Source organism: Lathyrus oleraceus, chromosome 7 (assembly GCF_024323335.1).
Source record: "Lathyrus oleraceus cultivar Zhongwan6 chromosome 7, CAAS_Psat_ZW6_1.0, whole genome shotgun sequence".
NCBI lineage: Eukaryota > Viridiplantae > Streptophyta > Magnoliopsida > Fabales > Fabaceae > Lathyrus > Lathyrus oleraceus.
In genome coordinates, this window is record NC_066585.1 from 161,633,135 (window position 1) to 161,651,428 (window position 18,294).

The following is an 18,294-nucleotide window of genomic DNA, read 5'->3' on the forward strand; positions in this document are numbered from 1 at the left end:
GAATAATAGGCAGGTTGGTTTTTCTGCTATAGTTCAGTATGTATTTTAGTCTGTTTATCAAGGGAATAACAGACCTGGCATAAGGCCTATTGTCTAAATGTCAAACTGAATGTTATGACATTTATCTCTGACAGCTGATGTTGTATTATAGACTGGTTGGACCTTCTGTTACAGTTCAACATTTAGTCCAGTCTGTTTTTTTCAGGAGAATAACAGACCTAGCATATGGCCTATGTTCTGGACGTCAAACTGAATGTTGTGACATTCATTCCTGATAGCATATGCTAAAGTGTAGGATGGTTAGTTTTTCTGTTTCAGTATTTTTCTCAGGCTATTTTTCAGGAATCCAACAGTTGAGCTAAAATCCAGGAAACTAACAACTGAGCTACAATTAATGAACCTATCAAATAGCCTATTTGTTAGCACCCTAATATGTGGAAATTAGGTTAACTTGCTTAACCTTAATTTTAGGAAATACAAGTACAAGGCCCAAGTGCTGCAATATAAAAGGATGGCAATCCTTCTTTTAGAACTCAGGGGTTTTTAGCGTGAAGCATTCATTGTTCCATTATTCTTCACTGCTGTAGTTTTATGTGTGTCTTGTATTAGGTGTAACTTGTGAGCCAAGCAATTATCACCTAGATGATTGCATTGGACTAGGGTGTTCATTGAGTTGTAAGTGTTGTGTCACTCTAAGATTTTAAGTGTGAGTGTTGTGTATCTTGATCAAAGCTGTTAAGCACAATCAAGAGTTGTTTGAAGTATTACTTCACCATTGTCTTTAAACTTAATTAAAGGGTGTAATCACTGAGGTGATTCAGGGGGAGTGAGTAGGAACTCTGGTCTTAGTTTAAGATTGAAATTGCATTAGGTAGGTATTAAGTGATAGTATTAAACAGGTGGTTTAAGGCCTGAATTAATACTGCTAATAGTGGATTTCCTCCCTGGCTTGGTAGCCCCCAGACGTAGGTGTGTGCGACACCGAACTGGGTAAATAATTCCTTGTGTTATCTACTGCACTTACATTTACCTGCTGTAAACATTCCTGTCTGCGTAGAATCGGATGTCATAACATCCTGTGTGACATCGATAGTCTGTTAACTAGAATTTCAAATAGACTCTGACAGAGAAGACCTGTCACCAGTTCTCGACCTTACCTCCAGAAAAAGAAAACAACAACCAAAGATCACTAAAGCTTTGAGCCAGCCTCCAACAAAACTTGCCAAGAAAAGACCTGTTGCATTAACTATTCAAGAGCCTACCCCTGAGGCTCTGGCGAAGATAATAGCAGCTCAAAGCGAAAGTGATAACTCCAGCCTTGGGGTCGAAGGGGATAAGGTAAAAACATACCTCACTATGTCTTGATTAGTTGATTTATTGTCTTCCACCACTTATCTTTCGATTGTTTTGGTTTCAAGATGGTGCAGCTACCGCCGCTCGAACAACAGCTACAACTTCCTTTGCGCCAGTTTCCATAACAGATGTCCTAAATAGCGTTGGCGAACCTACCTATCGTCCTTCATCTGAGAAAATATCCATGAGTGAAATCAATCAACGCATTGTTGGTTAGCTTGATACTTCGCCACCAAAGACCACTAACCAACATTCACATACCACCGGTTCCGATCACGAAGCTAATTCAAGCGAAGAGGACCAAGCTAGTGTGAACCAATATACCACAGTGGTGGATGAAGAGGTTCAAGTTGGAGACAACCCTGAAGATGGTTCACCTAACATTGAAGGCATAATCGACACCAACCAAGAGGGTAACGATGGAGAAGATACGGTGATGGAGGAGGAAGACGAAGGTAACCAGACAACATTCAACGCTGATGATGATGATGGAGGCTTCGAAGAAAAGGGCAACAATGTTGAGGGGAACCAAGACGCAGGCGAAGGACAGACTCAGAGTCAAACTCTTTCCACTCTAACTGTTGCAGCTATTCCGGCAGGCAGAGTTTTGACAGGAAGCACTAGGGGTTTCTCTACAGAAGAACTAGCAATTCTGAAACGAAACCAACCCCTTGAATACCTGAAAGCTATGCTAAGCTGCAGGGAAAGCTCCTCTGAGAAAATCCTTAGCACTACTACGACATCTAATGACCAATCTTCGAGCACACCTATAGATGAAGTGCTTTCAAAGATCAAGGAAAAGGTCTTCAAGGGTGACTTGTTCCTGCTTCTACTGACTGATCCTTCTACCCCCTTAACATTTAAGGCCCTACTTAACCAAGTCAATCTACTGGAAGCCTCTCCTGAAGTTGCCAACATCATCTTGGAGCTAGGCACTATGATCGACCAAGCCGTCGAAGATCATAAACTACTAGCCCAGATCACCAGGGAGATCGAAAAGAAGGTTGGTTCTGAAGTAGCTGCTTGGGATGCCGCCACTGAGTCTACCAATAAGGCAATGGAAATGGAGCAGATAAAACAAAAGAATTAAGAGGAGATCAAAGGCCATGATCGTGACATTGCTTCATGGAGAAAACAGATAGAGGAACTGCAAGCCAAAAATTTTGAAGCCGAAAAGCACAAAAGCGAACTTCTGGAGTTCGATGATGCCTTGATGGCTAAAGAGCTATAGTTTGGCATGGAGTTCATCGAAAAAGCGCGCAAACTTGATTCATAACTCATACTTCTTCGGTCGAAACAATCCTTATGTGAGAAACGCCTGGAACTTCTCAAAACAAAGTACCTCCATATGAAGGCCAATCTCCCTTTTTAGTTCTAGTCTCCTTTTCCATTTTTTTCCTATTTGATGTAATGAATACAAGTCTTGGTTGTAATGAATATTATCCCTTTGGGCCTTTGAAGCAAAATTAAGCCATTTCGGCACCCTTTACCATATTTGCTCTGCTTAACTTATGCACAATTACTCGTTTCTTATTTTTATTTCTTGGAGTCTTGGCATATATCTTTTCAAATATTTTCCATTCACTATCAAGATTCTTTTGTCTTCACTAAGTTCCTCAACCTCATAGGCTCCATTAGAGAATACTTGCAAAATTTGAAAAGGGCCTTCCCATTTGGGAGACCACTTCCCTAAGGTCATATCCTTTCGATCCATTGGAAGGACAACTTTCCAGACCAAGTCTTCAGGCGAATATGTTTTAATTTTTACCTTCTTATTATAAGAGTTCTCTACTCTCTTCTTCTGCCTTTTTAATCATTCCAAGGCATTTAGTCTCTCTTCATCTAGATCGACTAGTTCATCCAGCATCATGTTCCAATATGATTCTGATGGAATTTCATGATGCCTCTGAATTCTTGTGGATTGTAGAAATATTTCTACTAGTAAAACTGCATCATGACCAAAGGTCAGTCGAAAAGGGGTCGAATTAGTGGCTTCCTTGGGATAGGTACGACATGCCCACAAAATATATACTAGAGTTTTGTGCCAATTTCTAGGCTTCTTCCCCAGATGCTTCTTAATCAAACCAATAATCACCTTATTAGCTGCTTCGACCTGACCATTAGCCTGAGCATAGTATGGCGTAGACGTTAACAATTTGAAACCCATTTTCTTAGAAAACTCTTGCATCTTTCAACCAGTAAATACTGATCCTTGATCTGTTGTGATAGCCTCTAAGATTCCAAATCTATAAATAATATGTTTCTGAATAAATTCTATCACATCTTCTTGGCTTACATTTGATAAAGGTATAGCTTTGATCCATTTCGTAAAATAATCAATGCCAACCAAGATATACCTTTGGTTCTTAGATGATGGCGGTCAAATTTCCCCAATCAAATCCAAAGCCCAACCTCTAAAAGGCCAAGGTTTGACTATAGAGTGCAATTCGCTCGCAGAGACATGTTGTATGCATGCATGTGCCTGACATTCTTGGCATCCTTTGGAAAATTCGATGCAGTCTTTCAGCATGGTAGGCCAATACATCCCTTGGCGAAATAAAAGCCATTTCATCTTATGGCCAACTTGGTGCGCTCCACATGCCCCATTATGGACAGCCGAAGGGGCTAAATATGCCTCTGACTCACTAAGGCATTTAAGCAAAACTTCCTCGGGAGTCTTTTTGAACAACTCCATCCCCAAAAGAAAATAACTTAAAGCTCGATACCTGGTTTTTCGATCAGCAGGCGCCGTTGGATTCTGTAGATATTCCACTGTTGGTTTCCTCCAATCTCCGTCTGTCAGATTGTCTATTGCCAATATTTCGAAGTTTTCTTTATCAACGTATCCCAACTTTATATTTTCTAAGTCTGACGGGGATAATCTGGTTGACACAACTTTTCCTCTGACTTCGATGACTTTTTTCAATTTTTCTTTTGAAATTTTATACCCAGATGCAATTTGAGCCAAGTCATTAGCCACTTGGTTTTCCAATCGAGGTATGTGTCAAATATTAGTCATCTCAAATCTTTTTAGCAATCGACTGGCTATTACGAAGTACATAATGAGATTCTCTTTGATACATTTGTACTCTTTTGTGATATGTTTTATAACTAACTTTGAGTTACCCATTATTTCGACTTGAGTTGCCCCCAATTCCAACAATATCTCAAGTCCGACTATGAGGGCTTCATATGCAGCCTCATTGTTCGAGCAGAGGCCCTCCACTTTATATTTGAGTTTTGTTGGAACTTTATTAGGAGAAATGATTAGAACTCCTATGCATGTTCCATCTTTGTGACTAGACCCATCGAAGTATAACTTCCAGGGTTCTAATTCGAGATAGTCCAGTGCATTCTCAGCTATACAAATGTTCCATCTTTAATACATCTGTACTCTTTTGTGATCTGTTTTATAACTAACTTTGAGTCACCCATTATTTCGACTTGAGTTTCCCCCAATTCCAACAATATCTCAAGTCCGACTATGAGGGCTTCATATTCAGCCTCATTGTTCGAGCAGAGCCCCCCCACTTTATATTTGAGTTTTGTTGGAATTTTATTAGGAGAAATGATTAGAACTCCTATGCATGTTCCATCTTTGTGACTAGACCCATCGAAGTATAACATCCAGGGTTCTAATTCGAGATAGTCCAGTGCATTCTCAACTATGGAGTGGTCGACTATAAAATCTACTACCACTTGCCCCTTAACAGCTTTTAATGGCATATACGTTAAGGAATATTCAGTTAAATCTAGCGCCCATTTTCCAATTCGACTGTGTAAAATTGGTTTAGACAACATATGTTTAATGATATCAAAGTGAGATGAAACATAAACATCAACAAGTTTTATATAATGCTTTAACTTCGTACAAGAGAAATCTAAGTATAAACACAATTTTTCAACTATGCTATACCTAGTTTCTGCATCATTTAAGACCTACTGAGGTAGTAGATGGCTCTTTTGACGCTATTATCATCCTCTTGAGCCAACATGCTCCCTAAAGTCTTGTCAGATGCAGATATGTACAATCTCATACTCCTATTCCTACAAGGCGGTGTCAGAATTGGTGGATGACCCAGGTATTCTTTAATCTGTCGAACGCTTCTTGCTGAGCCTGCCCCCATTCAAATCCTTCCTTGTTGAGTCGAAGTAAAGGCGAAAAGGCTTATGTTTTTCCACTAAGGTTTGAAATGAATCTCCTCAGGAAATTGATCTTGCCCAGTAATGACTGCAATTTCTTCTTCGTTGATGGCGCTCTCGCCTTCATTATGGTTGTGGTCTTATTCTGGTTTATTTCAATTCCCTTTTTATGGACACAAAGCCTAAGAAATCTCCTGCCTGCACACAAAAAGCGCATTTGAGAGGGTTCATTTTCAGACCATGTCTTCTCAACCTTTCGAAGAACCGTCGAAGATTGTCTATATGGCTCTTCCCTGAAATATACTTAATGATAATATCATCTATGTAAATTTGCATAAAAGTCTCTATGAAATCATGAAAGATCGAATTCATTGCTCTCTGGTATGTTGCCCTAACATTCTTCAAGCTAAAAGGCATCACCACCCATTCATAGGTGCCTAAGGCTCCAGGACATCGAAATGCCATTTTTGGGACATCTTCTTCCGCAATGAATATCTGATTATATTCAGAATATCCATCGAGCATGCTAAGATACTCATGGCCTGCGGCAGAATCGACTAGCATTTCTGGCACCGACATTGAATATTCATCCTTTGGGATTGCAGTATTTAAGTCTCTAAAATCTATGTCATCCCTCAAAGTACCATTCTTCTTAATAACGGGCACAATATTAGCTAACCATTCTCCATACCTGGCTGTACGGATGAAGTTACAGCGAAGAAGCCTTTTGACCTCCTCTTTGATCTTCGAGAGAATTGCAGGTGCAAATCGCCTTGGGTTCTGCTTGATAGGATTTTTTCCAGGCTTGATTGGCAGCTTCAATTCGACCAGATCTCTGCTCAAACCAGGCATCTCATTGTAACCCCATGCGAAATAGTCTTTGAATTCCTTCAACAACTGGATCACTTCGACTTTGAGTTGGGGGCTGATATTAGCACTAATGTAAGTTGGCCTTTTTATCAATCCTCCTCCCAAGTCTATTTCCTCAAGTGGGTCCTGAGCCAGCATCTTAATATTTGTTGCTAGCGGATCCTTCTAGAAACCCAAAGGCTCTTCATCATAGATGGCGTCGAGCCTCTGACCTTGATCATCGTTCTGAACCTTATCAGGTGACTCTGGATCGAAGTCCTTTCTAGGACCTATTTTACGGAACTCTTTGCTGGCTTCGACAACCATGTTTTTGACTTCAGCCTCCAAGGCCGATTGCTGCTTGTTTTTGGCTATGTAGCCGAAATCTTTTTTAGCGCTTCGAACTCATTCATCAACACTGAATTCGCTTCCCTAACCTATGGGTTTGACTCCTAAAGCTCCTAGATATCCAAAGTCGTCTTCGCCTACCACTTCTCTATCCCAACGAAAGCTATTATTGGGGTGCAAATATAGGGAACAGTAGGCATTGTCGTTTGAAGTAAATGCAAAATCGGCCGGATCACACGGAGCGATATTGGCCAAATGTTTTTTGAATTGGCGTCTGTCGATATGGTTGATAGGAGTCTTAAAGTAACCTTGGTCTGCTTCTATATTTTCCACAATACCATTTGGACGCCATATGATGATTCATTGGGGCTTTGAGGATGGCACAACCTCGACCCCATGTATCCATTCTCTTCCAAGTAACAAATTATAGTTGGCCTTCGTCTCCACAATCATAAACATTGTGGATCTGGTGATCGTTCCTACAGTTAACTCGACCTGGATTACACCAAGGGTGGAACCCACCTTTCCCTCATAATTGGAAATCACCATATTGTGGGGTTTGGCATATGTATCGTACTTGCCAATTTTTCTCAGCATATGGTGCGGTATCAAATTCAGTGTTGCACCGCAGTCCACTAAGATTTTATTAATGGGGACATCTTTGATCTTCCCAGTAATAAAGAGAGGCTTAATATGACTCTTCATAGCCTCGTCAGGTCTCTCGAAGAAGGCATTTTGCTCCTCCACGCAACCATTGTTCATCACATAGTAGCATACTGGCTTATGAGCAACCATTTCTCTTTCTGTATTGTTGTCGGTGTCTTTGACCTCTGTGATTTGGTCGAACTCCCTGAGCATCACAGATACCACACCGACTAAGATATCCAAAGAAGCTTCTGACCCTAAGTCGAAATCATCTGTCAACATTCGTCTTCTGCAGCCATTCAATCATATTTCTCTCTGGCTGCCTCTGCTGGAGTATTACACTTTCTTTTATCAAGGCTTAAGTCCTCATTTTTCCTTGTAGGCATATTGGTGCTGGACTCAGTTTTTTCCTTTTCGCCAACATCCCTCTGTGCTTTCCTCCTTCTCTGTTCCCTTCTCCATTGAGACCTTGTCATGAACTTTTTTCCTTTGTAGTTTTCAGATACATGGGAGGTTTTTTGTCAACCTGAAACTCCTTATAGTATGCTAATGACGAACCTCTATCTACCTCGAAGTTCTGCTATTTTCCCTGGCTGTGTTTCCTTCCAATTACTGGCTTCACCCATTTTCCATTTGAAGCTTCAGCGTTGGGTTTGAAAGAGATGGGTTTAGCAGCAGGACCCTTTCGTTTCGCTTCACCATAGGCCTTCTTGGATCATAGTACCTTCTTGGGTCGAAAGCCCTTATGGGCTGGACAGCCTGTTGATCTTGAATTTGTGTCACCCTTGGTGTTTTACCCTCTTTACTCCCTCGAGGTTTTAGGCCGTTTTCTTGTCGAACACGGCGCTGCATCGGGGGCACAATATAACCTCTGATTACTTCTTCTGGAACCTCCGAAGGAAATCAGTCAGAGTTTCGTCTTCTTTGGGGAAGGCTATTTTATTATACTCTTCTTGTTGACACTCATTGTCAACTTACATGGAGGTTTCTTGGGATATTTCGACCATATTAACCTCCATTTTGACATCTTCAGTGATGTCCATCTTCTGGAATCGCAATTGAAGGCCCTCAGTAGCCTTATATATTTGCACGAAACCATCAGCAGTTTCTTTGGTTACTATCATCAGGTTGGAATCTTCAGTGATTCTAGCGTCGAAAACATTAGTGTTTCCATTGGTGACATTTCCCACAACTTCCTGAACGAAGTCATTGAAAAATTCCTGATCAAGATGCTCAGAAACCCTAACCATGACAGGTTTGTTGACGAAGTCCTCAGTGACTTCGGTCATGTCGAAATCTTCAGTGACTTCGACCATGTTTACTTCCTCTGGTTCAGTGTAGTGGGCATAATCCATTTACAGAGGATTGGAGTTGATCTTCATCTGGCTCCTAGGTTTGTCTCCAAACTTCAGTCTCCCTTATTGGATATCATTCTGAACAAGATCCCTGAAAAGAAAACATTGAGATGTTTTATGACCCATAAAACTATGGTACTTACAAAACCCTCTTTTCTTTCTTTGTTCTAAAGGAGGCACTTTAACATCCAGAGGAACTATCATTTGACCATCCTTAACTAACAAATCAAAGATTTTGTCACATTTTGTAATGTCTAAAGTGTAAGTTTTCTTAGGAAATTTATCATTCTTTTCTGGTTTAATAGGGTTTTTTCCATTCGACGGGGCCAAGACCTTACATGCGTAAGGTGGCCCTTGCTTCAACTCAGCAAGGTCGATTTCATTTTCGTCGAAGTCTAAAGGCCCATTATAGGATCCTTCGTCATCACTACTGAAATTGATGTAGGCTACTATTTTAAGCTTATTTGATCTAGCCTTTTCTTCCTTCAAGCGTTCTAACTGTCGAACCTTATCGGCCAGTTAGGCTATATCTCTCAAATATTGGGTATCTAACTTCTTCATGATAAAATAGCCAAGGCCCTCAGCGGCCATTTCGACCAGTTCATGCTCTGGTACTTGTGTAAAACACCTAGCTTTAAGTAATCGAAACTGATTCCAAGTATGAATAGAATTTTGTGGCAAGGTGGTGAACCACGTGAAGGCATTCTTTGTGAGAGAGCTTGGGAAATATTTTATCCTAAAGCTTTAGTTTTTCGAAATGTCTCCTGCCTCTATTAAATCTCTAGCCACATGTTCGATAGTGGATTCAGTAGTATCCCCAGAAAACTTAGTAAATTTGGGGATTTTTGTTCTAGGGGGTGTTTCTGCCTGTAGGATATATTCCGACAAAGGTGATGTATAATTTGGCCTTCGAAGGCCAACGTTTACCCCATTTCGAACCATAATCCTTTCGACCATGGCTGCTAGATTATTATATGCTGCCATATCAACACGTCGAATCTGCCGTATGACATTATCATCGTTTTTGTTTCTTTTTACCATTACTATCCTTGGCTATCTTTCCTTGGGGATTTGTGGTTCAATCCTAGGGGGTTCGACTCCTACTCCCTAATTTACCATTTCTGGTTGCGGTTAATTTTGTAGAATTTGGTTGATATTAGGGTCTTTTTCGAATGTCCCTGGTTTTCCCTTACCCAATCCCTCGGGGGGTGTCGATGAGGTTGTGGTACACCCAAGAAATCAGACATTCGTGCCATCTGCGCTGTCATCTATTGATTCGATTGTGCCGTATTTTGAATCAAAAGATTCAATACGGTGGTCAATGTTTGGGTAAGCATTTGGACCATTTCATGGTTGCTTTCGTCCATCTATTGTCTACACACTACTACGAAATTATTGGTAAGGTTGGGTATTTGTGTTTGGTATCTCAGGCCTGAAGATTGGTTATTTCAACCCACGTTAACCCCAGATCCTGACCCTTGTAATGGGGAGGTTATGTTAACCACTGGTTCTAAAAACGTCGAAGCAACGTTATGTACACTTGCCATCACTGAAGTTGGCATTCCATATGGCTGTTCTCGACCGTCAAAGGGTATAGAGAAACCAAGGGGTATCGAAGGCATGTTTAGAACATTTCTAATCGGTGAGGGATGTGAGGAGCCCCCCTACGCCCAATGTAAGTCAAAATAGGTTTAATATGGGGAATCGAATGCATAGGCGTTGAACTTGCCATAGATGGAACCGGTTCAAACACGTGCATTGTGGCCGTGTTTGCCCCTATCGAAGAAGAAGGGGGTGGTACATTGCTGGTTGATGGATTTTGAGAATTTTGGTTATTTGGCGCATTTAAATTCGCCATTCTCCTAGTGAAACTTCTCCTTGACCTGTGTTCGTTGGTTATGACTACTTTACCCCTCCTTAATAACATACAATGAATTCTTTTGAAAGGGAGAAGATGAATGAATAACCAGAATTAAAAAAAAACAATTTCACTTTTCTAAAAACGTTAGCATTGTCCCATTAGGCGTGTCAATTTGTTTACCGTGAAAATTGGTAAACCACTGTTGATCTTCCAAATTACTAAATTTGGTTACTTACAGGATCAATCAGATTGATCCTATGACATGTGTTAATTATTTGTTAAAGTGAATTCTAATAAATATGAACACTTCGACAGTGTTTGTAATGATAGTGATTAGTGAAAATACTTTAAACAATAAAAGACCAACACAAAATAAAGAGAAGCATTGTAAGAACGAAGGTAAATAGCAACAAAGATGAATGCTTAAAATAAAGAAGTATTTATGGAAATAAAGATGAATTAAATTACTTCAAAGTAAATGACAATGGTGTAAATCGAACATACATTTCTCAATTTATTGTTTCTCTACACACAGATACTTGATAAATTTTACAGATTTTGTACACACTTTGACACACACGATCCTAGCACTAAGACCATCTATTTATACTAATCAAAATAACCGCTTCTAACGGTCTTTCTACCACATCAAGACAAATGGTGCTTTGCATGGATGCAACCATCCACTATGCTCCACATGTACTTTCAGCAATTTCAGATAAGAACAGAGTTTCCTCCTTTATTTGAATTTTGAATTTCTAGTCGAAAACGTCTTCAAACACTAAAGAATATTTCTAAGTCCCTACTACACACTGATCCTCTCATCCAGGAACTTTCGACTAGAGCTTCCAATATCAGATTCAATCGAAAGCATCTTCACAGGAAATTCCACTTTTTAACTCTTAAAATGGGCGTCGAAATTAGGAGTCAACAATATCACATATCACACCTTTATATTATAACTAGTCTATAATCCAAAAATATTATAAATTGAAAGTATATAGTATACATCCAAGCACAACCTTATCAAATTGAAAACCATCAAAAACAAATCATAAATCACATATACAAACCCATCTAATTTAAGATAATTTATCACTAGGTTTATAATAATATTCTTCTTTAATTCTACTTCATCGAATTAATTTTTTCTTACTTTAAAATACATAATTTTAATTTTAGATTCTCAATTATTTAAATCTCTAAAACAATATAATATCTAACCAATTTCTAAAATCAAATCTAGTTTATAACTATATGGGGAAAAACCCTTATTTTAAGGTGTTTTCCTCAAAATCGAATGAGACTCTACAATCCGATTATATGAATGACGATTTCAAAGGTACTCTTATAAATGATACCGGAATAAAATAGTAGGGTTATTGGTGTTGCAAAATTATCGATGAGCTGTATAGGTTTTTGATTCTATGCGGAGTTTGTATGAGAATAGAGTTCTAAAATGGAAGTTGAGAGAAAAGTGAAAGATAGTGAAATTATAAAAATTAGGAGAGTATAGAACTAATCTAAAGTTTATAAATAGGAAGAGAGAGAATTAGACTAATTCTAAATTCCTATTATTAATTTCATTAATAATAATAATAATAATATTATTATTATTATTATTATTATTATTATTATTATTATTATTATTATTATTATGTATCCCCTAATGAACTAGCCACACGAATGTTCATTTCCTTTTTATTTATTTAATTTTTTATTATTTTTTCTCCACTACAATTGCACCACTTTCTTCCTATTATTATTAATACTACTATATTATATATAATTAATCCACTCTTATAATTAATATTATCAGTAAATTAATTTATCGGACAACTTATACATTATTATTTTACATACAATAAATAAATTAACAACATAAACACTAACCATTCAAACATGTTTTAAATTTAGAATCTAAGAACAATCAATTAGAAAATCTTCATCTTTTGATCACACAAAATAATTAAATCAAAATCGACCGTTCGACCCATGACCTTTGAATAAAGATGAAAAATTCTAACTAAAGAATTACACTAAAATGAAGGTGTTACAGTTTCTGGAGAAGTACTTTTATGAGGATGTGCGTAGCAAGAAGGAAATTGAATTTTTGGAGTTAAAGTAAGGAAATTCGGCAGTTGCAGAGTATGCTGCAAAGTTTGAGAAACTAGTGAAATGTTGTCTGCATTATAATAGTGTTGATGCGGAGGGTTCGAAGTGCATCAAGTTTGAGAGCGAGTCGCGTCTTAAGATCAACCAGGGTATTGATTATCAGGAGATCCTTCTGTTTTTCGGTACTGGTGAATAAGTGCAGAATCTATGATGAAGATAGTAGAGCCCAGTCTGTTCACTACAAGAGTATCAGTGAAAAGAAAGGGAATGGTCAGTTTCGAGGAAAATCGTATGTGACTACTGCTGACAAGGGGGAAACAGAAGGCTACTTTTGAGAAAAAATCAAGTGGGATGGGGTGGGGGGAGCTCTTGCTTCGGTATAGTGTTAAAGGCATGGTGTGATAGGTCATCGTGCCAATGAGTGCTCCAGTGTCGAAAAGAAATGTTACAAGTGTGGGAAGACAAGGCACCTCATTACTGATTGTAAGGGTAATGTTGTGACTTGCTACAATTGTGGAGAGCAAGGCCATATCAGTACTAATATCCAGAAGCCGAAGAAAGCCTAGTCTTTTGCATTGTCTGGGACAAAGATTACTAGTGCTGACATATTAATTAGAGGTACATGTTTTATCAATAATATCCCTTTGATTGCTATTATTGACACATGTGCAACACATTCTTTTATTTCGCTTGATTGTGCTAAGAGATTGGGTTTTAAGTTGTCTTCTATGGTTGGAAATATGGTTATTGATACTCCAACCAATGGTTCGGTAACTACTTCATTGGTGTGTTTGAAATGTCCACTAATTATTTATAGTAAGAGTTTTGCGATGAATTTAGTCTGTCTACAATTGAGTCAACTTGATATTATCCTTGGAATAAATTTTTTGGAGTTCAACCGCTTTCATATCAACTTTTTTGTCAAGATTGTGTTATTTCTAAATACGGGAGACGGTGGAGAGTTGATGTTTGTATCTGTCAAGTAAGTAGAAGAATTCTTGAAAAAAGAGGCACAAGTGTTCGCTATGTTTATAATTCTTATTAAAAATTTACATAAATTTTGTGGTATATATATATATATATATATATATATATATATATATATATATATATATATATATATATATATATATATATTAGCTTTCATGATCCAACAAGGAGTGTTGAGGTAAAAAAACAGAAGTGTTGAAGCCTAATATTCTTTAATGAATTATAGTAGTAAATAATTTTTAGATAACAAATTTTTGACATACTACCTTAAAATAACGTGTAGATAAACAATTTTTTTCAGATGTGTTGTTATCAAACTACTTAAATATGAAATTCTATAATCTTATTTTGTTGCGTTGCACTTACAATATATTGCATAGTTTTAATATTTTTAATATATCCTCAAGACCTTCTATCAACAATATGCATCAAATATTAATTTCATAGTCCGCCATATCTTTTATCAAGATAAATCATTTTTTCTTGTTGGATCATGACAGCTACCATATATGTGATTGCATTTTTATGTTTTTTAAACTCAAGAAATACATTTCTGAAAATTTTCCAAAATTAAATAAATTTATTCATAAAATTGTGTGTGACTCAAAAACAAATAAAATATATGTATTAAAGTGCGTCTAAAAATGTATCTCTAAAATCTTGAGATATTTTAAGACTTCCACATGATGTTTAAAAAATATATATGATGCATTAAAAATCCTTTAAAATAATCAGATCCACTTATATGTGGTGGTCCATCAGACCAAAACAGACTGTGCCAAACCAGTCCATTTGATAGCTCTACCAGCCTGTTTCGGCCCATTTGATAGTTCTATAGTTCTACCTGGCTGTAATACGTCACGGCTGACCCAGCATATAAAAGGGACAACATACTGATTATAGTTTGATTTCCGCCGGACCGCTGCCTGTAATACGTCATGGCTGACAAGCATATAAAAGCGACAACTTGCTAAAATTATAGTTTGATTTCCGTAGTAGACAGTAGTTAAGATGCAACTAAAATGATTGATATTTATATATATAGTATTTTATATCATAAATATTATTTAAAGAATAAAATAAGTAATATTTTACTCTTTTTTTTAAACCATATTTGGTTGACTCTTAATTTAATTTAACATTCAAATTCCTTTATGTCGTCAAACACACCATGGTTTGAAATTTAATATAGTGATGGGTCCCGACATTAAAATTGTTGTTTTCCCATTCATTTGAGGGGTGCGTGAAGAACTAGTATTTCCTAGTATCACGTCGGCACGTGACCCACATCCCAACGCATATCCAATTCAAATAGATGTTAAGAAAATTCGATTTGGATTTTACCTTCCTCCGATTGTGAAATGAAAATTCCTACGTGTGACGATGTGCTTTCTATATTCATATGTATAATAAGCGAAACAATTTAGATATCGAAACACACACTCGTCAAACAAACTCCATCTCTCTCGTTTTCCAGGTACATGTTCTTCAACTAGTGTCTTTTCATATTTAATTTATTTATTTACTTTAATATTGTTATGCAATTTTCAAACTCTCTTCTACCTTCTGCCTCTAGATTTATTTACCTTTTCATTATTATACTCATTTCTAATCTCATGATTCTTTTGTCGATAACTTCTATGAAGATACAATCTTCTGTTTAATTTAGTTTTTTAATTACTAATACAAGTTTTGCTGACAGATATATCAACATGTGCTTTGTACGTAGAGATTTTGTATTTTCAGTAGCAATACTTCTGCTATTGTTTGCCACAACATGCTTAGGTTCTTTTCTGAAGACTGAAAATAAGATAAAATCAGCTGTTTTTTTGTCCCCCAAATTTGAACTTGGACCTGGATCAGTTATCAATAGATATTATTATGGTATTGATTTTCCAAAAGGTCATATAGCACTCAAGAGTTTCAATGCTGAAGTAGTTGATGAAGCTGGGAATTCTATACCTCTTCATGAAACCTATCTCCATCATTGGGTTGTTGCAAGATATCATCAAAGTAAACATGTCACGCACACAGAAAATGATACTCATAGGATGCTTCATAACTCTAATCATGTTATGGTTAGGAACAGTGGCATATGCCAGGGGAATGCCCTTGGACAGTACTTTGGCCTTGGATCTGAAACACGTGGAACAGAAACCCGTGTTCCGGATCCTTTTGGTATAGAGGTAGGTAATCCAGAAGAGGTTCCAGAAGGATTTGAAGAGAAATGGATGGTTAATGTTCATGCCATCGATACGCGTGGCACCGAGGATAAAATGGGGTGCACGGAGTGTAAGTGTGAGCTTTATAATGTTACAGTGGATAAATATGGAAGGACTATAAGGCCAGATTATGTAGGAGGTTTGTTATGTTGTTCGGATTATGCACAGTGCAAGTTGAAGGAAGGATTTGAGGGACCAAAGAGAAGCCTCTACTTAAGATACACAGTAAAATGGGTTGATTGGGATGATTCTGTAGTGCCTGTTAAGATATATATACTTGATGTGACTGATAGTTTGAAACTATCAAATAATTCAAAAGGAATCAACTCAGATCATAATTGTAAGGTAAATGGATTATGTAGAAATGTATACATGCGGTCAATGCATGCTTGATCAAGATTGGACACTTCAGAAAATATACATATTTTGATTATTTTAATTGAGGACCTTTTGATCTTGATCCAATAGTCATTAATGTGTTGATTGCATGAGGGTAAAGTTGTTTATTCTCCCAACTGCAGGGAATCCATATGTGTAGTTTGTTTGTCTCAATCTCTATTTGACACATTGCAGGTTTTTTTGTTTGTTTTAGGTTGAGTATCGAGTTGATTCTTGCGGCATGGATCATAAGGAGGGAAATGGTTGTGTTGATGTGATGAAGACAAGTCTTCCGCTACAAACGGGTGGGTATGTGATATATGGTGTTGCTCATCAGCATTCAGGTGGTATTGGATCTACCCTATATGGACAGGTAATTTACAAGTCATTTGAAAATACAGGTCTCTTCTGTTGTAATATTTTAACCTTAAAATCTCAAAGACATGGTTTGTTTTGTGAAATTTATGGATTATGCTTTCCAGGATGGAAGGGTTATATGTTCTTCAATACCAAAATATGGAAATGGAAACGAAGCAGGAAATGAATCGGGTTATATTGTAGGAATGTCGACTTGTTATCCTAAACCAGGTTCTATGAAGATAATGGATGGTGAAACATTAACTCTAGAGTCTAACTACAACAGCACGAAAGAGCACACTGGAGTTATGGGACTTTTCTACATATTAGTGGCAGAACAGCTTCCATACCAACACTTAAGACATTCTACTCGTTCTTCATTTTTTATGGATTCAAATAATATGCTTTTAGATAGTTAGTGAGACACATATATTATATATATGATAATATAAAGGGGAGTGTCATGATGGTATCAAAATACTGTATGATTGATAAAAGAGGAATAAAGACAATATTTAAAAGTGTTACCGAATAATACAATATAGGAGTAACACAAGATGTGGGCATATTCTCAAGTTTACATCAATTTTTTGATGCTGTGTTTTAGTGATATTGTATTTATTGGTGCTATCCACTCATTCATGTATCATATCGCTATGGGATAAGTTTGTTTGACCATATAGCTGATTAATGTGCAAGGGACTTTCATTTTAATAGTATAAGAAAATAGATCTGTTTTCATAAGAATGTCTTAACATTTTTCTTATTTTGATGTTACACATCACAAGTTATAGGTCATGTATAATCCAAATTGAAAACTATCAGTAGCTAATTTCATCTGTGTCAAAAGTTGCTTCAAACATCTCTCTTAAAACAGAGGTATTAACATTTCAAATAACTCAGAGAATGGAAGTACTAACAAGGGTAAAATTAGCTAATAACCAGTAAGAGATGTCTTCCATTCTGAAATTCTAATTAGAGCAATTTGAAGAATTTAAATTTTTTATTGTTGTTCATGCAATCAAGATTGGCTCATTGTAAATAACAAATTGTGATGAACTAAAGCTTTGATAATAAGTTTTAGAAAAAGATACCATTTTTAAATATACTACTAAATACAAGACCAATAGATAATAATAATACTTTTTTCACAGCAATTATAATAACAATAGAATAATAAAAACATTTTCTTGATAAATTAAAGAGAATATAAAGAAATAGTTATTATAATCTGATAAAAAACAATGGTGACTATTATTTTCTTTTGAATTTTTTTCTTAAGATGACTTTTTACCATGCTATTATAATTGAAGAAAAATTTGGCATATATATATATATATATATATATATATATATATATATATATATATATATATATATATATATATATATATATATATATATATATATATATATATATATATGTGTGTGTGATTAAAAATAGGTTTTTTAACGTTGGAATTAAACTTCAATCTTGAAGATAATTTGAATCAATTTTGATGAACAAGAATCAATCTTTCTGATTGATCGCCCCTCTTAATCTCCGTCCTTTGTTTGAGTGAATCAACCACACCTTGGTTGTAAGATGATTCTATTTTGCACACAGATTTGAAGAGATGAAAAAAAGATAAATTCAGGTTTGAGAGAATATAGAGTTTTTGGAGGAAGAAGAAAAATA

General features: G+C 36.6%; 2 protein-coding genes across 2 annotated transcripts; one reads left to right on the plus strand and one right to left on the minus strand.

The window, feature by feature from the left end:
• Positions 1–3,166: 3,166 nt before the first annotated feature.
• Positions 3,167–3,520, minus strand: LOC127102611 (uncharacterized). Its single transcript, XM_051039960.1, has one exon. It carries the CDS (start codon positions 3,518–3,520, stop codon positions 3,167–3,169), a length of 354 nt encoding a protein of 117 aa, XP_050895917.1.
• Positions 3,521–14,879: 11,359 nt separating this feature from the next.
• Positions 14,880–17,330, plus strand: LOC127107872 (uncharacterized). Its single transcript, XM_051045212.1, has 4 exons — positions 14,880–15,136; positions 15,362–16,226; positions 16,474–16,632; positions 16,742–17,330. The coding sequence occupies exons 2-4, from the start codon at positions 15,372–15,374 to the stop codon at positions 17,033–17,035; spliced, it is 1,308 nt and encodes a 435-aa protein (XP_050901169.1). The 5' UTR covers positions 14,880–15,136; positions 15,362–15,371; the 3' UTR covers positions 17,036–17,330.
• Positions 17,331–18,294: the final 964 nt, after the last annotated feature.